The sequence below is a fragment of the Nelusetta ayraudi genome, unplaced genomic scaffold (genome assembly GCF_046127955.1).
Source record: "Nelusetta ayraudi isolate G7.1 ecotype Tasmania unplaced genomic scaffold, CSIRO-AGI_Nayr_v1 ptg000005l, whole genome shotgun sequence".
Classification (NCBI taxonomy): Eukaryota; Metazoa; Chordata; class Actinopteri; order Tetraodontiformes; family Monacanthidae; genus Nelusetta; species Nelusetta ayraudi.
Genome location: NW_027466055.1, coordinates 4,225,001 through 4,249,847, shown reverse-complemented (window position 1 = coordinate 4,249,847; position 24,847 = coordinate 4,225,001). Strand labels below are relative to the sequence as shown.

The window sequence follows — 24,847 nt, the reverse complement described above, 5'->3', positions numbered from 1 at the left end:
TTAAGCCCCCCACATCCACCCTCCACCCCTCCCAGCCTCGGGGTGCTATTACACATCCATAATGAGAAAGGGAGACGAGGGGGGCTTGTCTTTGCACCTCGGCACACCTTAGATTAAATATGCACAATTCCTATGCAAAATGGGCCGGGAACAGCCCGAACCAGCGCCGCTGTCTAATCCCCAGTGCTTGAATTGTTTCAGCCAGGGTTAACAGGCTCATCAGTCAACACGGGCTGCTTAGCACAGGACATCAAGGCCATTTGCAGGTCTAAGTGTTTGTGATTGCCTCCCCCTTTTCAGATCACACCGCCACCAGCACCCCATCCTCCTGTACGCACCGGAGCTGGCGAGCAAGCACCTAAGCCGGCGCCAAGAGAATCTATCTATCTATCTATCTATCTATCTATCTGTCTGTCTGTCTGTCTGTCTGTCTGTCTGTCTGTCCTCGAATGAAACATTTTTCACTTTTTCCCCACCACGACATTGATGCACTTTCTACACTTGAGAACCTTGAAAAATAATTTATTTTATGTCATTGTTTTGAGTAAAGTGAGTTTTTGATACTTTTTACAGTTTTACAGTTTAAGAGCGTGTTATTCCGTGTTGTTATTTCGTGTTTACTTGTGTGGTCCTTGGCTAATATTTAAATTTTTTTGACGATCTGAAACATTTCAGTGTGAAAAACTTAAACGAGAGAAAGAAATCAGGAAGTGGGCAAACAATTTTGCACCCCACCGTATGTATGAATATTCCCAGTCTTTGCTATATGCGCTCAGAGTCTTATGTTGACGGACAGATCTATAGACTGGTGGGTGGGTAGGCATTGTGTAAAAAGTGTGTCAAAACATTTATTTAAACTTTGGGCTGATATTTCCGCACCGTATTAGTATGCTTTCTGACAGCTTCGCACCCTCAGTGTCCGTCTTCAACGCACCTTCATCACAAACCATTTGCATTTCACAGCCAGCGCTGACTTCTATCACCGACACACTGCCGTAGGAGAGGGGCTGTCATGTTCCCCGGGTATGTCTGCGGGTGTGCGTATTGTGCACTCAGCTATTTGATAGCGCGAGCGCACACAACCCGTAGTTTGGAGAAGTAAGAGGGTGCGGGAGGAGGAGGAGGGGGCAGAGTAAAAGAAGTCGGCGGTGCAGATGAAGAGGATAGCGGAAAAGAGAACCAGTGTGCGAATAAACAAGACAGCAAGGGGAGAGACTGATGGCAGGAGATAGAGATAGGCAGTGATTATACCACACTACATACAGTATGGTTCAGTGGAGCATGTCCACAGAGGGACAGGCAGTCCATTAAAAGCACAGACATCCTTATCCTGCTTGTCTGCCTGCCTTCTCTTACACTCGTGTATACACAGGGAGGAAACTACCTGAATAAACCTGAAAGCAAAAGATCTTCTTTGGACTTTTCCTTCAAAACAAGCACGGTGGCCGTGCTTTGCACAGAGGCAGCCGTCCTTCACTTCTCTCTCAGAGCTAAACTACCAGCGAATGTTTAGATAGGATCGCTGAGATCCTATGTACCAACGATTACTCCAATGTCCAAAATTATTGGAATTACTTAGGTGCGTTCAGGTGAGAGTGAAAATGAAATACACAATTTGTTGAAAGTTTGATGAGGACGAATTTCTGATATACCTTTGAGGTGTAAAAAGTAACGCCCGATCAAAACAAATCTTGCAGCTGTGGCTATTTCAGCGATAAACTGCAGATGCTGGTTCATTTATTGGTTTTAAATGGGAGCCTGACACAAACTAAGCAATTAGAGGAGAAAATAGGGGAAAAAAAGGCCTTGAGTGACCCGACGTATCCGTCCAGCAGCTTGAAAACATATAAACAATGAAGTCTAATGTCATCCATCCACATAAGTCAAAATATGACTGGTGGTGATTTAATGACTGGCTGTCCGTTTAATACAATGCCTCGTGCACTTGGCCCCCTCGCCGCTCTGTATGCAGGCCTCGTGGTCGAAATTCCGCCATAATGGAGCAAAGTGTTGGGTTAATTGATAAATCGGAGGTCCTGAGTAGGAAGGAGTGTGGCAAAGGGAATGTTTTATAGCTGTGCAAATGAAGGGGCTGCAGAGTTTTACACACGCCATAAAACGGTTATGGAGAATTAGCGTTTCTTCTCGCTCGCCGCAGTAGCCTGGACACTAATGCAGCCGAGCCGGAGGAGATGGATGGACGCGCTAACGTGGGGAATACACACACAGGCTGGCGCACTTAAAAGGTTGACACATATGAGTTCACGCATTTGCCGCCCCGGCCCCTCCTAATTCCTTTGTCTCTACTTGTGGCCTTTCCCGCTTTAGGTATTAATTGCTAATGAATACTCTTCCCATTAAAAAAAAAAAGATGTCCCATACGTCAGAAGTGTGCATCATGGCCCTGTGTAATGGCTGAGACAATTAGGGAGCGAACTGTGGTGGGGCCGGTGTGTGAGGACACACTTCTCCCGCCTCCGTTGCCTGAAGCTTCACATCCGCAGTGCACAAACAACAAGGAAGCTAAGAGACAGGAATGGGGAAGCAACAGAGTGTGTGTATGTGTGCGTATGTGTATGGGGGAGGAGGTGTGGCGGGGGGTTAGTGTTGTAGTCAAGACCGTACCAACTGAGACCAAGACATTATAGACCAGAGAGTATCGAGATTGAGACAAGACCAAGACATTTGGAGGTTGAGACAGAGACAAGGCCAAGACTTTTTATATCAAAGAAAAATAACAACAAAACATAACAAGTGACCTGCATCTTGTTTGTGTTCAAGTTTGCTTCTACATAAATGGAACAAAACAACTTTGCTGCATAAAATGAAAAAAATAACTGATCTAGAAATAAGCTGGCGTGTCACTCTGGGTGTCACAAATAGAGCATAACAAGGCAGCAGCTGGATTCTTTTATGTTATTATTTGAAGCGCTAGTTGAGTCTCAACCGCTCATGATGAAAAATCTCAAATCTGCCCAGTCCGAGACCGCTCGCCTCTGAAGGCCGTGACGGGTGTCAATCTAATGCGAGCGGAAGGAACGGCTCGGAGCGGCGACAGACACAGACGTGACCACTCACTGCAGTGTGCTTGATTAGCACGTAGCATCCTAATTAGCTACCATCTATGGTTACAGGCGGGACCACTGGTGACATGACTAATAACGCAATCACAGGATTAGCATTGCCAGACCAATGCTCGACCGGCCAGCTCTGCATTTCGAGACGAGACCGAGACTCTTGAAAAGTGGTCTGGAGACCAGGACCAATCTCGAGGACTACAATACTTGAATATACTGGGCAGAGTTGAAGAAACAGTGTCTGATGGCTTTGGGTCTAATTTGAGGAGCGGTGAAGTCATGGCAAGGACACGCAAAAGCTGCACAAAGTGAAGGCGCGGCTCAGGCCGCTGGCCCCGGTGCCGGCCACAGCGCTCCTGGAGATATCCCCTATATGTGACTGCGCGTCCTGACTGATGTGCATTGACAGGCTGCCCTGCTGAGACGTAAACAGTTAAGGTACATCACAACGGTCCTCGGAGCTGCGTATTTTTCATGCGGCGAAATGCCGAGAGCCGCGATGGTTGGCGCTGCCGTTAGAAAAAAAAAAATGAAAAAAAGAAGAGGAAGAATAATGATAAGAAGGAGTCCATTTTAATGATGAGGCTACGAGGCTTGTGCTGGCAATTGAGAGCGGTACGCTGGGTAATGCAGCGGTGGCTGGGTGAGAGGGTGGCGGCCGGGGTTTGAAAATAATTAGGAGCGTGGCTGGGTAACATTGCTAGAAATTGTGGCTGGCGGGGTTGGATGGTGGTGGGAGGGGTGGGAGGTGGGGTCGCGTGGTGGGCGAGCAGCACAGGGCCTGGGCACGGCACGAAGATGATGAGTACCAGGGCTGAGCTGTCCACTCCGGTGGCCCTCTGAGCTGTGACGAGAGGCTCTGCTGGCCGCTGCCGTAGCTGGAGGTGATGCCAACGATAGGGCGGGTGCACTAATTACCACGCAGCCGGGGAAAAAAGGGGAGAGTAAACAGAGGCAGAGGGAGATGTGTGTGTGGAGGGGAGGGGCGGGAGTGGGGGGCGTCGGCAGCCGAGAGGCCGATGTGGAGTGAGAGGGTTGAAGCCTAATGAGCTCTGAGTGACAGTGGCATGACACGACTGGGCTGGGAGCAGACAGCGGCTCCACCGCATCCCGAGCAGCACCAGCAGTTTGATCGCACCTAGGAAGGAGGTCGAGTTGGGTCAAGGTGTGCAAAAGCGGTAGAACTGGGCGTGTTTAGCTAGTGTCGCTGTAATCATGTGGACTGCTGTGACTTGAGTCTGATGTGATTTTGTGGCAATGTTTGGTACCTTTTTAACCGTCACTGTGGCTGTACGGAAAATTTTCAACTGACATTAACGCACGTTTTCTACATAATCCCATGATGTATTTTTTCCTGCTATGAGGCGGGTCACCAAAACACTCCATCCATCTGCTCCGGCTCCGGCCCCTCTGTCACATTGTAGAACCCACTGTGGCCCCACCAGTCAGAAAGTTTGCCCACCCCAGCTCTATTACCATGTCGCCGGGCTAGAACCATCCAGGCCCAGTTTGACTTTTCTGCAGGGGTCGACTCTCAGTCCTGGCACTCCTTTCAAATTTCTCATAGACTGGATGCACTGGCCATGCTGGCAGCACTAACAGCTGCTCGCAGTGCACAGAACTGCTTTATGACGTAACTCTGTTTTGTGACCAGCCGACGGCATCGCCGCAGCCGGCTGTACACTTGAGTCAGTGGCGCCTGTTTGCCAAAATTTGCAACTCTGTCCATTTTCTTTCTTTTTTTCTACAAAGCCACCTCGCGGTTGGGAGGGCCAAACGCCAAATGAGGATGGTGAGACATTAGAGTGTTTTTCAACCACTGTGCTGCGGCACACTGGTGTGACATGAGATAATGTCAGGTGTGTCATTGTCATTGTCATGATTAGGCTAAAAAGTATCATTTTATTATATATTTGGTCGGTGGTGTGTCATGGGATTTTTTTCAATGTGAAAAATGTACTGTGGCTCAGGGCCGGTTTGTCCTAGTATTCTTTTAATTATTATTACTGAAAGGAGGAACAGGACCAATTTTTAGCAGGATGCTGCTGTTTCGTTGGTTTTGCTATTTTTGTTTTTTATCTTATGATGTTTCGTTTATGTGTTCACTTGTACATAGTTGTATTGTGGTGGGTGTTTTGATTTGGCATTTTACATTTATTTTTACAACACAGTGTCTTATGTTGAGTGTATGAATAATACACATTTAATATTGTTGATATCATGAACATTAGCAATTCATTCTAGCACATCATTTGGCCAAAACAGCCGTCTCTTTTTAGTGAAAGAACCGGTTTGCTGAAAAGAGGCGGAATTCCCATCACCCACATAGCATGTCAAGTTGACGCGCAACTGGCAGCATATTCAAGTGTTTATTTCATGCAGTCTGCCAGTCCTTGTGTCGGGGTTTGTGTTCTTGAAACTACACCTGGTGTCTTTAATAATGGCAGCGTCAGCAAAAACCATCTTCCACCAGCCAGGCTTGGTGCCCGACAAGGTTGTCATCAGCCCGCTACTTTACAAATGCATCATAAATGCAGCAACAAAAAACCGATCCACCTCCCCCAGCCCCCTGTTTTTGGCCGCGGGAGGCCACACTGGGCCGCCCACTTGCTCCCCGCGCTTATTTATCTCCGCTTCCTGCGGCCGTGTTAGTTCATTCCCCCCGTCGCTGCTCGCTCCTTCGTCCCCTCGCGCCTCCTTCGCTCTGCCTCTCTCTTGTTTCGCTCCTCGTTTCCAGGCAATTGGGTCTGGGTGCTGCTGGTGGAGGGTAAGAGGTTGGGGTGGAGCTGCTGGGAACTGGTGTGTGTGTGTGTGTGTGTGTGTGTGTGTGTGTGTGTGTGGTGGGAAGTGAGCTAATAAAGGACGGTGATCCATGAAAGGCCTTGAGCAAAGACACAGTCAATTACCTAATGCCTGGACCAGACCGCAGGGCCTACACACATGCACACACACACACACACACACACACACACACACACACACACACATGCACACACCTACACACACGCACACACACATAACCAAGCATGCACCTCATTTACGTATACATGGAGAGTGGGCAGTGGAGGGCATAGCTGGGAATTGTGTGTGTGTGTGTGTGTGTGTGTGTGGGCGGGTGTGCATATGTGCATGATGGTGAACGGCGATTTATTAAATTGCTGTCACTTCTGACAAATTTGTGCAAGTCAAGTCGGAAAGGGTTCGGCTGCACCACTTCACCGCTGCTCCCGCTGCTTTTCCAGGAGAATAATGTCTCCCACGTGAAACCCACGCTCCCTCCAAACACCCATGTGACCGCCGCCGTGCGCTACCTCACCCGGGCCACGTCGCGTATTGTCACAATGCTGCTCGGTAAGAAATTGGCGAATGTTGGATTTTAAGCGATTCGTTCGTGTCCATGCGACTAAATAACGGCGATTAAAACCCACCTCTAGTTGGACTCGTCTGATCCACTAGCTGAAGCTCCTGCTCCTGAAGTCCGGCAGGGTCAAAGATGGTCTCAGATGGTGGGGGAGACTCTCTGGACCTCTGGTTGGCGAGCGTCATGAAACAACAACACAGAGGCGCTGGTCACCAAAGGGTTGAGTTAAGGTCGGACGGCGGCGGTGAGGATGAACGTGAATTTATCATTGGGGAAACACAGAAACCTCACACTCACACGCACATAAAGATACGGCGGGCGCCTCTAAAAAGTTCCTTTAAAGGAAAAAAATCCAATTAGTCTTTTGATTGGAATTTGAAAAAAAAAAATACTGAAGAAGGTTAGAGTGGAGGAAAACCGGGTGGTCTCTTTTTGTGACTGTAGTCTGGGAAATTATTATGTGAGACAGATCAAACAGAGGGTTAATAGCGGTGCGTCACACACTCACACAACTGAGTGGATTAGCCTGCGAGTGGTAATGAGGTTATAGTCAAGTGTTTTAGCAGAGGCGCGTGCACGCGCACACACACGGGATCCCTTATTTAAAACTAATATGAGCCTTGAAATAAATCAGGCAGAGTGTTTATCATCAAGCTGCACTGGACGCAGACTTAAAATAATCTCTCGCCCGACACCCTTTAGTTTGCATAATAAGGATGTGGCCATTTGCTACTTAATGTTGCATGAATGTGCTGGTGACAGTGTTGAGCGCACACAATATACATGTGTCCACGCACGTACGTGCTAATAAGCGTGTATTCCTCGGTGTATATGACATAAAAAAGGCACAATTAAGAGGAACCTTTTGCAAAAAAGCCTTGCAGTTTATTCCAGGGGCATTGCATAAGAGAAGTGTGTTTGTGTGTGTGCATCATTTTTGTGTCTTCTTGTAGTTCTTACAGTCCGCCTCTGTGGAGCCTGGCGGATTTGTGCTGTCGGAGGCAGTTCTTGGCCTCCTCCTGGTGAAAGTGAGGGCTCTGCAGCTGCGACGCCGGGTCAGAATAAAGTGCGCGCTGCTCACCGGCTTCCCTCGGCTCTTGGAATGGACCCTGGAACAATCACAGGCATCAACACAAGCACGGACAAGCGCACACACGCACACACAAAAATCAGATAATGATCACTTTATCGTTTTTGTTTCAAACCCCCACCGCCCTCTTTCTCTAAGCCCTCTCCCGCGGGCTGTGATGGCTTACTGCTGAAACCAGAGGCCAATCCGCTTCATCTCTTGTCCTTTGACACAGAGACCAAGAGGAAGCCACAGACAGACAGCAAAAGAGAGAGACGATGGGACCGAGGGAGGAGAAGAGTTAAAGAAATTCCTTCAAGTGTGAGTGCGAGAGGTATGAGGAAAGACAGAAACATGTCCTGGCAAAAGAGAACAGAGAGAAGAAATGCAAAAGACTAAAAAGAAGTGCGTGTACACCTCCAGCACACCAATACAGCAGACTGCAATACTGAGAATGCTCCCCTTTAAGGCATCATTTCAAAAGAGTTTTTATTGGTAACAGCATGAGAGAGCATGCGTTTTATGGCTCACAGCAATCAACTATGGATTTTTCACCGAGGAGGAAAATATATTTATAATAACTATAGAAGAGTTTCCTGGCAGACACTCTAAAGTAAAAGACAAAATGTGGGCAGAGTCCACACTTCCACACATTGGAAGCTGTTGTATTGTTATAATAGACATGTGAGTAAATTCTTTACATAATTGGCATGCGACTTTTGAGTTGTGATCCAATACTTTTCCACTAGATTGCAGTCATAGCGTGACTTTTTACCCATGAGTTTCTGTGCCAATGTGCGCCTGACCTGATTTCTCCTCCACAAATCCCAAAATAATGCGCTTTTTATTTTGAGATAAAATAAAAAGCGCATTTTTAATGAAAAACGACAGCTTTGTAATATCAAAGATCAGAATCTTTGATATCCATTAATTATTAGGAAATGTTTTATTGTGTTTGGCGATTGCACATCTCTAGTACTCTAGTATTCTCGTAATTTTGCCAAAATAATGCGCGGGAAACAAATGAGAAGTTTCATGTGTGATACAGAATTAAGTGCACTTCACAAACTCTTGTGCAGTTTCATGTGTGTGATGTGTAACTCTGCCCTGTGTGCAGATTAACTTCAATGATGCTGCTTTGTTTGAGGTGACCTCCAGTTGTTATTTGGTGTGGAGAGGGAAGAAAAAGGTAGAGGGGAGGGGGAAGAGGAACCCTGTCCTTGCTCCTATCGCCACGGGATCGGTGGCCTGGCCTGACCACTTGCATGGCCGCCACCTCAACCTGATCCATCAATGTGAGATAGCTATCACAGCGGGGAGCTGGAGGCGGGGGTAAGTGCACAAATAAAGAGGTGGCGGTGGATGTTTGGGGTCTTCCCACATTAATATCGTGCACAAACGGCGCCCTCGCATCATAGCGACACACAGACGCACAGACACAGACAGCTTTAGATTGATAAGAATTCCTCTTCCTTCCTATCGGCGGATGGAGCTTTTGCTGTCATTGGCAATGAGCTCACCAAAAACTACAGCCAGCTTGAGGGGTGTGTGTGTGTTTGTGTGTTTTAAATACTACACTTGAAATAAGTTTTAAAACAACTCTGTGAGGACATTTTTGTTCGAGAACATTATCTGATGAGACCATTTGTAAATTAGACCATTGGAAATGAAGACCAGGGATGAACTATGTCAATGGTTAGGCGTTGTGTGAAGGTTTGGTCTGGGTAGGCTGTGCAAAAGAATGTATAATGAATGGAAGTCAATGCAAACTTAAATGATTATTTAAAGAATTAATGTACTTAAAACATGACGTCCTTAGGGTCCAACTGAAAATGTAATACCATCCCAATATAACTTAACATACAAATATGATGCCACTAGTCGCAACTGATAGTTTTACACAAAGGAAAAACATAATATGATTCTCGTCAAATAATGAAGTTCTTCATCATTCATTGATGAAAACCATTTTGCTGTGACAAAAACAGGCCTGGCACGGGAAAACGCTGCCTGGATGAGACAAACAGCCAATTCTGTGCCGCACCAGGGAGAGCAGTACGGAAAAGTGGGAGCCGAGGGGAGCAAAGAACCCCAAATCAGTGGGAGTTTAGTCAACAGGCAGGCGGAGGCGACCCAGCTGGACGACAGCGGTGAACAGGGTGAAGCACGTGCACATGACACAGTTGAAACATCTCATAGCGACGCGCAGCCGGTTGAAACACACAGCGCTTGCTGATAGACGGACATTAAGTGGCTGAGCTCAGTGGTCCCCCTGAGAGCTCTCTGCCTTGTTTTAATGATGTCATTCTCCTTTAAAAGGAGTTTTAAAGCATCTCTGCTTTCATCAACATCTCCAGTGGGACAAGAGCAAGATGGTACGTTAGCGGTGGGGGGGTCTTAATATTTAGTGTGTCACTTTTAAACCTGACAGTTGATCTCATTTACATGCACATCCCCATTGCTTTATAAATGTACTTTCACTTTCCTCCTGTGTCTCTCTAGAATTGTTTTTTCTAATTCTGTCTGCTGAGGCCTCACCTGCTTCTTCTTGCCGGCGATGGGAGGTAGTGGAGGCCTGCAGTAGCCGCGGAGTTGAGGGGTTTGTACCATCGAGGAACCCTGAGTGCCGGGGAGATTCGGGGTTGCTGGCAGGGCCGTGCCCAAGGGATTAGATCTGCCCTTGGTCGCCAACCTGTTGGGAGCGTGGTATCTGACCTGCCGAAGCACATGTTCCATCTCATGGGGCTCCGGCCTGAACGGAGAGTTGAAGATCCCTGGGCGCTGGCGAGGAAAAAAAGCAGGGAGGAAAAGTCATTGTCGGTAGCTTAGGTTGGGGGTACACGCACAAGATCAGGGGTGACAAACTCATTTTAGTTCCCAGGCCACATACAGGAAAATATATTCCAAAGCTGGCTGAACCGATAAAATCATGGTATAATAATAACTTAAAAATAACAACTTCAAATTGTTTTCTTTGTTTTACTTTGGTCGTGTTCTTGGAACAAGCTCAACTCTGCACCCACTTTTCTCTTTTTCTACAGAGACATTTTGGGGGCAGTGACGGTGGCAAATAGCAGATGTAATAGAGTATGTTGAAAGACAACACAGCTTCGGAGTGGCTGGACTTGGGCCTACTTGCTCAGCCAAGGTACTAACAGTTTGTTTGCGTTAACTAAATGTGTGGACACATTTAGAACAGCAGTTTCTTCAACTGAAAAAATGCAGCTCATTTTTATACTTTGCAAAATCATCTTGCGGGCAAGAAAAACCCAGTTTGTCTGCCTGATTCGGCCCGCGGACCGTACGTTTGATACCGCTGCACTAGATGAAGTAGATCTTCTTACAACAATAACAACTTGTGTTTATTTGAAGAGCACTGGTAAAAACACACAGGCACCATATAAGTAAAAATACTCCACTCTGAAGTGGGGTGGCGGTGCAACCCAGACCTCCTCAGTAATAATTATTGAAATCAGAGTGATCCTTTTGGCTGCGTGTTAATTACCAGACCAAAGCTCTGGGTTGGAGGACTCAGCATCTACTCTATATGCTAATGACACTGTGTGCTATTTAGGCCACTCTAAGAGACTGGATCCAGCAGAGAGAGGAAAGAAGTGGCACATTGTTCCAACCAAAACAACCTGATACTCGTTTCTTTTTGCAAATTCACAACATGATATGCAAGTGGAGGCAAATATTTTTTCTTAAGGGCACGAACCAGCTGCTGCAACCACGGGTTAGTGACACAGTGAACAAGAGACGATGCACTTAGGTCATAAACTTGACATAAGTTGAGTTGCATTATATGGCTTTTTTATGACACACTGACACAATAGTTAAAAGGGCCCTATTGTGCTCATTTCTAGATTTAATAAATATATTTGGGTGGTTTACTATCAACAATAAATAAAGTTTGTTTCATCAAAACCCTCCTACCAGTGTTTCTCTTACTTCACTCAGCATTAAGAGGGTGTTTGGGCTCTCTTCCCCCTCCCCTACCTGTTCCATCCATGGCTCTACCTTGGAACAGCTCCCTTGTGATTGGCCAGCGGCTCAGTGTTACTGCTAGCTACTAGATCTCCTGCAAAAAATGTTTGCAGAGACGTAAACTGTGGCAATCGGGTCGGCTTGTGACATAGAAAGCCGTGTGTTGGAATTGTAGACTAACACACACACACACACACACACACACACACACACACACACACACACAGAAAGTCAACCTGAGTTTCACTGCTGTGTGACGTGGGGAGAAACGCACTATAGGCGGTCCAGCTCAGCTTGTTGGTCGCCAGTCAGTGTCAAAAGTCGTCGGCAGACACGGAGACGACCAGCTGAGCTGGACCGCATGAGTCTCTCTCGCTTTCTCTTTCTCTCGCACGCGCACACACACACACACACACACACACACACACACACACACACACACACACACACACACACACACACACACGCACATGTGCAGACACACCAACCCAAAAGTACCAACCTAGCTGCGGGAAGAGCAATGATGTTGACCCCAGGTACACACCATCTTTGTCTCTGTCATAGGGACTTTGGGCCTTTTGGTAAGCTGTGCAAGCATGTGTGTGTGTGTGTGTGTGTGTGTGTGTGTGTGGGCTGGGGTTCGAGAAGTGAGGAAGGATGAACTGTGTGGGAGAGCCATCTATTCACTGCTGACAAGGTCAGAGCTACGAAGGGAGAGAGTCTCCTGCCATATGCACAGAGAGAGAGAGAGGGAGAGAGAGAGCGAGAGAGATGGAGAGAAGACGGACAGAGGGCAGAAAAGTTTCTCCTCTTTCTCCACTTCTTCGGTCTCTTGCTAAATGTGCAGTGCATTTGCTGAGAGGGCAGTAAAGGCTCGGGCTGACAGCGGAGCCGAAGCGTCAACGGAGCCAAACGCGGGCCCGTCAAAACGCAAACTCCCGTTGGCCCGAACGTTTTGTAAATCAGCTTCTTAGCGGAACGTGTGACATCTGCGGGAAGTGTGTCGTAACCCGGGATGATGACGACGGCGGCCACACAGGCGTGAGGAGGGGAGAGGAAGAGGCAGAGAGAAGTAGTGGTGCTGAATCAACAGTGACCAGTGTGCTTTGTCTTCATTATGATCCCAGTGGGGGGCCACGGAGATGCGGCCACGTCCCCTCACACACACACACACACACACACACACACACACACACACACACACACACACACACACACACACAAGTGCACACATGCACGCGCGCGCGCACACACACAAACACACACACACAGTACAAACCTGTGCCAAGGGAAGCACTAAAATACTCCACTCAGCACATCAAGAAGAGCCATGAGGACACATACTTACTCATGCTATTGTGTTTGCTCAAACACACACACACACACGCACACACACACAGGGTTTCTTATGCCTTCTGCAAGCAACCGTAAAGTTGTATATTGAATAAAAGAATGTTAAGTTGATGATTATGGCCATACTTCATGACTTCATGACTATTTACTTTAAGCAAACACCTAATCCCAAAATAATGAAGACCTCCACTGACAAAAAAAGAAAAATTAAAAGTCAGCCTGAGAGCTTCGAGGTACTTTGTTCCGAGAGAAATTCAGGACACTGGTGCGTTAACTCTGGGATAAAGACGTACAACAGAGTCGTAGTGAGGTCGGCCACATTGTAATCTTTTTTTTTTTAAGACCAACACACAAAATAATTTTCGCTTAGGTGTAGTTTTGCGTGGCTTGCGACCACAACAAACCAGGTGCCTCCACGTCATCAGCGGTCTTGGCATTCAGTCTCTCGGAATGTCACATTGACCATCAGTTTTAAAGGACAAAGTCAAAAAATAATGACATTAGTAGCTAATGTTGGAAGCAGGAGTGGGCACCTCCAGGGTTTATTCTGCATTGATTTGTTTACTCCTTTGCTGTTCAGTGACATGGTATCAGAGGGGGGAGGGGCTAACTGAGAGATCAAAACCAGGATGGAAAAACAGGTGAATCCTCCACTCTTAAATGAAACCTTTATTCGAATTATATCTTTACTTGTGTTCCAAATAAAGATATAGTGCTCCACACTGACCTGCTTTGTGCTCAGGAGGTGATGTAACCGGTAGGCTTCATAGGTCTTGGCTGACTGCTCCTCCATCATCTGCACGTAGTCTCTCTCCCTCTTCTGAAACTCCTCAAGTTCATCCAGTTCCATCCTAAAGGACACATTATTTTAATAATCAGTACAATTGTCTTTTTTATCAGTTTGAACAAATTCTGAAGATGGACAAATCATAAAAGTGCTGTGTGGATCTCGTGTCGGCCAGAAAGTTTCACTCCGTGCGTCGTGACTTTAAAATTAAAGACTTGCTTGTGTTGTAATCTTCATGCAAAAAAAAAAAAAATGTATTTCCCCAGCTGACTGTTTTCTGAGGTCCCCTATAAGATGAATGAAAAACAAAACCTGACTACTAACGAGAGCAGAGACAGAGACACAGGAGACGCAGGAGAGAGTGAAAAAAAAGCACCGGAGAATGAGAGTGCTTGGACAGAAAGAAAAAAAAAAAAAGCAAAGTGAGAGCGCGAGAGGCTATCAGTGGGAGGATGATGGATATATTTCATCACCGCAGCCAGGACAGGTCCGTCTGTGACATCTGTTAAGCGGAGCCGGCTAAATGGGATGCATTAAAAGCCCATACACAGCAATTTCATTCCGCAATCACACAGCCTTATTGTTACAAGGGGGTAATAACTTAAAAAGCGAATTGGAAACTATTGCTAAAACGCGTCATGGTAATGTGAAAATGTGATACGCGTACACACACACACACACACACACACACACACACACACACACACACACACACACACACACACACACACACACACACACACACAGACAGAGCTTGCAGGGTGCCTAATCCCTCCTCTCTACTGCTGCTTCACAGCCAGCCTCTGTTTTCATTAACAAGCCAGCACAGAGGAATCAGAATATTCATAGTGTGTCTGTAATGTGAGGTTAACACATTCTGCCGCCACTGACATTTAAAGGAAATCACAACACCGTCTGCCTCGCCTTTGCATTCTCATTCCTTCCTGGCCACCGGATTAAATTACAAAATAAATGAAATATGCAGAGCACTGTGAACATTTGTTGTGTGTGTGTGTGTGTGTGTGTGTGTGTGTGTGTGTGTGTGTGTGTGTGTGTGTGTGGTCGGCCCGCAACGTACCTCCGTGCATTTGCATGTGTGTGCAAAGCGCAGGAATTTAGGACTTCCGTGCAGCACAGATATGTGATTGTATCTGTGCACGTGCGTGCGTCCATGTGTGTGTGTGTGTGTGTGTGTGTAGGTGTGCCTAATCACGTGTGTGAGTGCATCAAGGAAAAGGAAGAGGTTGCCTGGCCCCTATTTATCCAGCTGGCTAACAGGGAAATGACTTATTAAAGTCAAATATTATGCAGTTTTAGTTGATCGTGGACCAGTTTTGGTTCATAAACCTGCATCAGTGTGCGTCAATGTGTGTATGTGCACACTATGCACGCTGTTTTATTCATACAGCAACACCACCTTGACAATTGTCTCGCTGTGTTTTCAGGAGTTGATACCCATTTCTGAATGAACAGTTTCAAATTGGACTTCATGCACGCGAGTGTTTATCTGCAATCAAATTTTGCGTGTATGTGTATCAGTATAGTGTGTATGGGCGCGCGTGTGTGTGCGTGCGTGCGAGTGTGTGTGTGTTTCTAACTGTCTGTCAGGCTGAGTTGGGTGACCTTTGCTTCCCTGCCCCCAGCCCCAGTGTTATTAATTGCTGTGTGGTGGACAAAAGCCAAACAGATTTGTAACGGCTGAAGGCACCTCGATCTGTGTCGGAGCAACCAGCCGCCACAACATACAACCCTCATTAGCCCTGTACGGCACGCGCCGTGCTCTCTGTGAGAGAGAGAAAGATAGAGAGACAGAGCGAGAGAGACAGAGAGAGAGAGAGAGAGAGGACGTGTGAGGAGCAGAGGAAGTGAAAGAAAGAGGAAAGCAAGAAGTAGAAAGAAACGCAGGGAAAGTAAAAAGCATCCGTCTTCGCTGCCTCTTCACTTTGCACTTTGGAGGTTGAAGAGTGCACTGTATCTTTGTGGTGTGGTGAGCAGTTCCGTCCACAAAGTAAAGTAAGCAAGTGTTTTCGTGAAACACAGTCAAAGCGCTGACCTTCTGTTGGGAATCAAACTCGAGTCCAAAAAATTAGCAGGAGGGCGACATGAACTGGCACATTACAATGCCAGTTGGTTACTTTTCCAAAATTAGATGGAATTACAGATTAATTTTAACTTTTTTTTTGTAAAAGTCAGGTGAATTCAAAGGGTTTTTATAGAGCACATTTAATACAACCTCACTTGACCAATGTGTACAATGTTTTTGTTTTTAATAAATAAGACATCATTCTCATCTCCCACTGTGTAAGTCAAAATAACATTGATAACAAAATGAAAGTATAAAACAAAATCATGTACATATAAATAAGTAAAAGCAATAAATCAAAAATAAAATACAACTAAATTATAAATCATAAAAATAAAACTGATAGTAAAAAAATAACATTCCAAACTTTTCCTTTCTCTGTTTGACACATTATCTAACATAGCACTCAGCACTGGTGCCAAGTTTCATTGTCGCTGATCAGCTGGATGAAAAATTAAGCACGTTTTCACCTGCGCTACATCAGTGGAACTCAGAATGACATTTCCACCCCAGACTGTTCACTTATTTAAATGGTTAATACAGTACAGCCACAATTCTGGCTCCTCCATGAATCTTTTACTCTTTGGTTCACAACGTAGGGCATCAAGGGGCTGACAGAGTATTAGAGAGTGAGGCACTCTGGGAAGGAAGTCCAAACCTTGTGGTCGCTCAGTCCAGAGTCAGAGCGCTTAATTGGCCGACTTCTAAATATTTAAGGGAGACTTGACCTGACTGGTTGTTCTAATTGCTCCAATTACAAGACTCAATAGTTTGCAATGGAGAAGTAATGAGACATTCAAAGTAGACAACGACCAGGTCAATATGTTGCACACACACACACACACACACACACACGCAATGTTTCACTGGTTTTCCAAAGAGCCAAAACTTGGTCTACTAAACTGTACTACAGACTTCACAGCATTGATGCGCAATTCCAAATGAGAAAAGGTAGCGTGATACTGGTGATTTAGAGAAGTGGAGCAACTTTCATCTGCTTGTTAGGATTAGCAACATCTATCAACTCCATGATAGCTCTTTATATTTACATTGGGCATGTGGACATTGTGACGTGTTTTAGGTTTGTGTGAGACCAAACGTTTTGCATGCTATGAGTGAGAAGAAGAGACCGTAATTGCAAAATTGGAGTTGCGCAACACTGCCTATGTTAAGATTACCACACCACTGCATTGAAGTACGTGCCCTAATAAATACTTGACTTCGCTGATTGATGGAAAAGGCCAGAAAATATTAATAATTTAAAGACTTTTATTCAGTGTTTTACTCAATCTTGAAGAGGACCGAGATTAGGCTTTATGCAAGCACGCACACACATGCACGCACGCACAGAGTAAATCCAATCAGACTGAAAGAGTGAACTCGTCTCCACTCAAACCGGATCAGAAGCAGAAGAGCTGCAAAAAGACAAAAAGCCGTTCTGATGCACAGAGGCTGAGAGTGACTGCAGGGCAGGCGTTGAGGCGGGGACCACACTGTCCCCACCAAACCGGCTCTCCTTTCATGAGTGTCCTTGAGAGGGACACAAAGGAGGCAAGAATGAAGACGGCAGGGGTAGAGAGAGAGAGAGAGAGAGTGAGAGAGAGAGAGAGAGACAGAGAGACAGAGAGAGAGAGACAGGAGGGGAAAAAAGTCGGGGGGAGGAAGAAAGACAAGACACGAGACGAGACGAGCGGAAAGTAGCGCGGCTCAGCCTCAGAAAGTCCACAAAAAATTCCCTCTTGTTCTCTTTGGGCGAGCGGAGAGATTTTGCCTCGCCGCCGCAACATCACAGCGAGAGTTATTTATCTGATTATGGCGGTAATAATTACCCAGCTGTTTACTGCAGATAGAGAAATAATTCATGCAGTCAACAGGCCGCGTTGACGGCGGCGGCGGCGGCGGCGGCGGTGACACCGGCACGTTCAGGAAAATATGCAAAGCAGCCCCAGCTCCGCTTCCCTAATTGCCCCCATCGTCCCGCCGCGCGCCCTTATTAAAGCCCTGGAAACTTTAAGTGTCTCCCTGACAAAGTGATAAATTGTTGGGGTATCGAGGAAAACTGTGGCAGAGTGGGGACGGCGCCGGGGTCCTGACTTCATTAGGCTATGCAGGAGGAGAGCGAGGATGAATGGGGACGGATGGCGAGGCGAGGCTCACCGGTGGCGGCGGAAATATAGAGCGAAATAGATTGGAAAAGAAGAAGAAAAAAAAGCGAAGAAGATTGAGGGAAGGAGGCGGAGAGAGGGCAAAGGACGGAGGAGCAACGCGCAAGTAGTGGCGTATTAGCCGGATGCTGGACGTAATGAAACGACGCAGATGAATTTTGCACTGTGGAGGGAGTGTGTGTGTGTGTGGGGGGGGGGGATCCGTCCTGGGCATGGGATGAAACAGGAGGATGGAGCAGTTTGTCAGTCTGCGAGTTCCTCCCTGCGTTTGAGCGCCATTCACAGGCTGAAAGCTAATCGGGGACCGTTGGTCCAACTTTTTCTGTTTTAATAATTGACGCCGCCGCTCGGACAGACAGACAGATGGAGGTGGAGGAGGTGGATGGGAAGCACAGCCGTCAGCCGGGCGGCCGGCAGTCGGGCGGCCGGCTGAGCGATCGGAGGCGCCGACACCAAAAGGATATTTTAAATAAAGTGCCAGCGCGGCGTTAATTGATCGTGACCCCCGGCGGCACTAAATAAACATGTGATTAACTGGAGCCGGAGTGACCTCCACGACCTCCAACCGCCGTGGATGGAGGAGGGGCCCACACGAGCGACACACCACCGTGTGTGTGTGTGTGTGTGAGAGAGAGAGAGAGAGCAAAGCGGAAACACACACAGCTGATCAGGAAACAGTATCGGCAAACAGGCAGTGCAGCAACTCGTCACAACATTTTTAGTTTTTTTCAACTATATTTTATATTTTTCTATCTTTTTCTTTTTTATACATTCGAAACAGCCTGTGCGTCTGTTTTATTTATTTTTTTTTTTTAAAGAAAGCAGGTCAATTTAATTAATAAAAAAAACAATTATTTGAATACTAATAAATACTGATTTCACCAACGAAGGCTTAAAAGCGATTGATAGTTTTTGTGATGATTTTTAGAAGGTGTCTGTTCTGCAAAAGCTCATTCTAAATATGTTGTTTCCAAGTTGACGAAGGTCACCCTTTATCAAGTTGGAATCAACATCGTCATAAACATATATAATTATATATACAGTATATGTATATATCAACATATTAGTTTGAGGGTTTGAGGCAACTCGATCGCATGCACTGCTGTTGACGCACTTGACAAAGTTGTGTGAGTTTCCAACGCGACAGCATCTTTTAATGGACTGTAACAGCCTTCAGGAGGGAGTGTGGAGGTGGAACACTGGTGTGTGTATGTGTGTGTGTGTGTGTGTGTGGGTACGGGGAGTGAGGTGCAGGTGGGGGAGGAGGAAGATGGGGGAGGGAGCCAGTGATCCAAGGAGCACTTTAACAAATTTACATTTAATTTTAGCAGAAGCCTAAAGATATTTTCCCCTAAAATATATTAGGAACATTAAAAATGTGACTATTAGCTAAACGTGTATTTTTTTTGTTTTTTTTTTTGTCAGGGAATAAAAGATGGTGCGTATCTGTGGCAGTAAGCCCCGGAGCGCAGGATGTTTTATTAATGCATGAGCTGCAGTTCAAATCAGAGGCTAATTTTTAATTTCTCCACATCGTTCACTTCTCTCTCCCTCTTCGCCTCCAGCTCTTTCCAGGACTTCTCTCCTTCCCTTCGTCTCTCTCTCTCTCTCTCTCTCCTTTTCGCCTCCCTTCTTTCTTTGAGGTAATAGCGTCACAAGTGCACGGCGCGTTTTTTGACTAAACTCAATGGTACATGAGCACAACCAGGTTTTTTTGTTTTGTTTTTTTTTACTGCATGAATTGATGTATCTGGACTGATGTGAGATCAGTGATCTTATATGCAGATCATTCAACACAAACAGTGAAGTAAAGTCCTTGCGCACAAAACAACAACAGCGACAAACAAAAACAAAACAACAATGCAAGTCAGGATCAGAGAAAAGGAGGTTGCTACAGATTGTTTTCATCATTTTCAGTCATTTTATGATTGTGTTGTGCAACATTTATGTCAAAAATGACACACAGTGAGCATTTAAACTACCTGATACTCCAAATGACCTGAATTCTCCTACCTGACAATTTCATTGTTTCTTGCGATTCCTTCCAGATAGCTTTTTCGTGTGTAGAAATTATGGACATACTTCCTCACAAAGAAGCCTCTCCATATCTGCTGGATCTGCAAAGACACGACGCAGACTGTAGCGCAAGACAACCTGCAGAAACCTCCACATGGAAATCATGTTTTCAAAGCCCTTCATTTTCCAGTTGGTTTTCCGCTTCCAAAATATCGTGTGAAAATGGATACCAACAAAATATCATTAACAGTGTCAACATTCTTTTTCCATTTTTTCCCCCCGTAATGACAAACAGTATTATGGAAGGTCTGACTGTGCATTTCCAAAGGAAAAAAAATCCAGGGTGGCTGTCAAAGCCTCATACTTTAAACTGTATTGGTGAGCATTGATTGTGGAGGCTGCAGATTATACACACACACACACACACACACACACACACACACACACACACACACACACACACACACACCGGTGGACCGTTTTGAAGCAAGGGGGCGGATGTCCTTCAGACTAATTAGGAGATTAAAACGACGGCAGGTAAAAGAATAATCACAGAGAGAGAAGAGGGAGGAGGAGAGCAGGAGGATGGAGAGAAAAACAACAAAGAGCAAAATGAGAATTAGCATTGATCTGCCAGTCAATAGATAATTTTAAATAAAGTAATTGCCGCCTCCCCACTTCTTGCTGACCTTTGTTGACTAGTGAAATCGATGCTGTTGAATCTAATACAAATCCGAGGTGCGGCATGTAAACACTGGTTTCTATTACAGCCCTAATACATTATCTTCTGTTTGAGCAGGCCGTGATCGAGGCAACGGCGGGAGGCAGAAAAAAGGAAAAGGGTCACAAGGGGATCTTATTTTTCCATCGCCATCGCTGCTAATTTTGCAATCAAAGCAAGTTAATGATTTGTATTAATCCAAGAACTTTTGATTTACTTTACTTTTGATATTGAAATATCATTTTAATGTTATCATTTCTATCTTTATTTTATTACTTCCAAACCGGCTATTGAAAGGCTTACGGATTATCACTCCTGATATTGTTGCAGTAGCCGGTGAAGAGAAAACCTTCTCCTTGGTATATGTTTGCATGTTTAACCTGCTGATAGTTCAATTGTGTTTCTTGGGAAGAAAAGACTCAAGCAACTTTGGTGTACGGTGGCGCTTCAGTCGCAAAAAAACAAATGGCATCATAGTGTCTGGAGAAACAAAAAACACGCCACCATCATAAATAAAAATATTTGTATTAGCCACAGTCCCTCTGATGTGCCGGGGCCGTGTGTTTGCGGCGCATCAACAAAGAGGCAGCGCGACGCCTCCCCGCCGCCACCGCCGCGCCACTCCATTTGCTAAAACAAGAGCCTGTGATGATATTTACCTTGACCGCCATCGCCTCGTAGAAATTCATCTTCATGATAAAATATGCCGCCTGTGAACACAAAAGGAAAAGACGGCGTTACATCTTGTCTCCGGGCCCTCTGATCTGTCCACAGCAGGCGTCAAAGATAAAGAGCTCTTTATACATAATACATTGCACAGAGGCGGCACGTGCACGCGGGCGGAGCGGGGGTGGGGGGATGGGGGGGGGGGGTTGTGGGCTGGAGACGAGGGGGACGGAAGGGAAGAGTCAGGGAGTGGGGGGTGGGGGGGGTGTTGGAAGGAGAGAAAGAAAGAGAGTAGTTAACAAGACTTTGTATCAAGGGGAGGACAGCGCTCGCTTAATACGGCGACGCAGGCGAGGGCCAGGAAAAATCTATGGCAGTCAAGTGGCGAGCTAATGGAGATGTATGACGGCCCAACGCTCTCCTCTGGATTTCATAATCAATGACGGCTCTGCCACAAGTGACAAACAAAGAAGAAAAAAAAGAAGAAGAAGAAGGGGAGAAAAAATAAAAAGGGCCGGAGAATATTCAAGCGGCGTTTGAACTGACGCCCGTCCACTAGGGGCACACTTGAGCGGGTCCTAAAGCCGATTCGTACGTCTCCTCCTTGTCTGTGTGGCTTGAAGGGGGGACTGAGAGGAGGCTGAGGCTTCTTGGTTGGCGAGAGGAAGAGAGACAGGGAGGAAGAGGAAGAGGAGGAGCATCTCACAGGACTAATTCCAAATGACGCAAAAAAAAAAACACCCTGAGACTGGAATTAGTGCTCGTCTGTCTCCAAATGAGGCCGACGCAGCCTCCCTTCCTTCCTCTTAGCCCACACGTGTGCCGCCGTGACACATCCTTCATCGTTTACCAGTAAACCCCGTCGCCGCTGACACCCCCCTCCCCCCCCACAACCACCACCACCACCACCACCACCACGCTCCACCCACTCCCATTTCCTGAACGCCTCCCAAAAGGCGGCTGGCAGTTATGCTTTAGCAAACAGTCAATTTACAGGCATGATAAATAGCTTGTTGTGATACGTTTACAAAACTCAATCCAGGGGAAAATTATACGTGAGAGCGCTGGGTATTGGATCCGGTATCAACAATCTGTTCAATTAAGAGGCAGTTGGAGGCAATATGCCGAAAATGGGGCCTTGTTTTTTTTTTTGTTTTTTTTTTCTTCAACGGCGCACACATGCACACGTGAACAACACGCCGCGCGCGGCCGCAATCTCCGCCTCTCTGCCGCGCTCTCTATTCCTCGCCACGCTCTCTCTCTCCGCACATCCCAGGAGTCGCAGCGCAGCTGGAATTCCTTATCATCCCACATCATATTTCCTAAGTGCTAATTTCCCCATGTGTAATGAGTGAATTATATCTCTTAAGGTCAGATGCTGGGACTTAGGAATATTGCAATTGAATTCTAATGCATGCTATCATAACATAATCAATATATCTATAGCCATTCCAGGCTCTGGCTTACCTTCACCATTTGTCTGAAATGTGCCCTTGCTGTGAAGCCGCGCCATATCTTCTGTATTATGACTGCCTTCTTGTGCAGATGTCTGGAAAAAAAAAACTGGAGTCTCAGTTTAAAAGAGGGAAAACACTTCCTCTGACAAGGAAGGAAGGTAATTACAATGAAGTGCACATAAATGATCTAATGCAAAAGTGAAATCCAGAAGTTTTGGAAAGACAGATTTACAAATAAAAATCCAATATGAGCATATACATACTATCTATAAATGGAATACAAACAAGAAAATAAATAACATTTTCCCTGAAACCCAAATGAAGAAATGACCTGGGATCTGTTTTGCGGGTGGGGGAACCCCAAAAGATTTAGTTTGTTTTGTTCATAAAACATCAACTAAAGTGTCTGGGAATCATTACACTTCCAAGCCATACGCACACATGCACACACATCAATGCTCTTTCAGGCTTTTCGATCACGGCTGATGAGCTCTCTGCCCCTCCCTTAGTAGGCAGCAGGAATTTGTATTCATCTTCAAACATACTCTAAATGCAGGTCCGCTGCGATTCTCCGCTTCCAACGAGGCCATCAATTTCCAAAAGGCCATTCATATGCCCAGAAAATCAATGCTTATGGTGGGGAAAGCACAACCCCAGAGTTGCACTTAGGCAGCTAAAATTGTTGCTAATTATCCACTTAACGCATTGATCAATTAACTAAAGTAATCTGAATTAACCTACTGTCTGGAAGTTTGTCTGCTGACCCTGCAGAATGGCACTCGGGTCACAGCATAGGAGCGGGCGCGTGGATAGAGGTATTCATTTCCCTCTCTGTGCATGTGCATGTGTGTGTGTGTGTGCGTGTGTGCAGCGGGGGATGGGGGGCAGAGTGAAAGCGACATTTATTCCTGCAGGCCATTTGCAAAGATCTAGAATAATTATTGGGACGGAGCTTGTATCGAGACTTCCCTTGGAGGGAAGAAAGGCGGGCCTAAAATTGGAAAATAAATTATTAAGGCCAGTAATTTTATTTTTAATGTTTTTTTTTGCCATATGTTTTCCAAAACCATTCTTTTCTCCTTATAGATTCAGATGAGACAGACAGAGAAACACACACACACAGTACCTGAGGTAGGCCCGCACCTTACAGGCACGGAACCAGCTCTGGATCAGGATGGCAGCATCGTGTTCCTTCTGCCTGTTTTCCTCAGCTTCTCTGAGGGAGACACAACGATTAAAAAAAAAAAAAACACTCAACAGAAACATTTTATTATCATAACAACTTAGATTGTGTTATAATTTTACATATCAACCAAGCTCGAGGATGTGTGTGGTCCATTTGAAGGTTTGAAGGCTTGACTGGTAACTCTGTCGCTGTATAGTAGTTTTAAAAGGCCCCAAGCAGCATAGAAATTGATGAATGAAATTTCCTTTTTTTTTTTTTTATTTAAGTCACAAAAATACTAAACCAGTGTGTTTTCATTTGCTAATAATACGTAATGATGGGCTTTTAAGCTTATAAAAAGAATAGAGCAGGTCCACTTGGCTGTATTTAATGGGGTTTCTGATTTTAACTTGAAAGTTTCTTTGCAATAGCCTAAGATTTCTCAAATGTGATTTCCCGGCAACGAGAAAAAGCTCACATATATTTGGTAAAACAATGTCACGAAGTTAACCTGGGGAGTAAAAGTCTGTTTGTTGCAGGTTGTTCAAGCTTGTATGCCACTCACCTGTTTCTAGAGACGAACTCTTTCTTGAACTCTTCAAACGCACTCTCTATTTTCAGCACTTCCGCCATGTGTAGTTTCCTCCACTGCGGCCAGAAGCAGCCGAGTTGCCCCGGTAGGACCAGCCGCCAATTTGACGTGCACGTCTACATTCGCCGTTACGGTAACTGGACAGAAACCAACGAAGCCTCGGAACTTTTTTTCTTCTCTGTATTCCACCTCAGTTGGAAAACCTACGCCTGTCACATGGCTTTAATCCGGGATTAAAGACGTTTCTGCTACGGCTAACTCGTGAAACCGAAACAGTGCTCGTCGACTTGAAGTTTTCCACTAAAACAACTTCAGCAGCTCGACGGTATTATTCAGTAGTCCGCCTTT

The 24,847-nt window shown here is 45.8% G+C and overlaps 1 protein-coding gene across 1 annotated transcript in view; it reads right to left on the bottom strand.

Annotated features, from left to right (window-relative positions):
• spata17 (spermatogenesis associated 17) overlaps positions 1-24,847 on the bottom strand; it is a 33,094-nt gene that overhangs the window by 7,710 nt on the left and 537 nt on the right. Inside the window, exons 1-9 of the mRNA XM_076050275.1 lie at positions 24,473-24,847; positions 23,869-23,958; positions 22,753-22,834; positions 21,279-21,329; positions 19,896-19,999; positions 13,575-13,698; positions 10,046-10,288; positions 7,399-7,547; positions 6,506-6,605 (exon numbers count right to left, since the gene is read on the bottom strand). The exon at positions 24,473-24,847 is cut by the window's right edge and continues 537 nt beyond it. Of these exons, the coding sequence (XP_075906390.1) occupies positions 6,530-6,605; positions 7,399-7,547; positions 10,046-10,288; positions 13,575-13,698; positions 19,896-19,999; positions 21,279-21,329; positions 22,753-22,834; positions 23,869-23,958; positions 24,473-24,540 (987 nt within the window). The 5' untranslated portion in view covers positions 24,541-24,847 and the 3' untranslated portion in view covers positions 6,506-6,529. The remainder of the gene's footprint in view (positions 1-6,505; positions 6,606-7,398; positions 7,548-10,045; positions 10,289-13,574; positions 13,699-19,895; positions 20,000-21,278; positions 21,330-22,752; positions 22,835-23,868; positions 23,959-24,472) is intronic.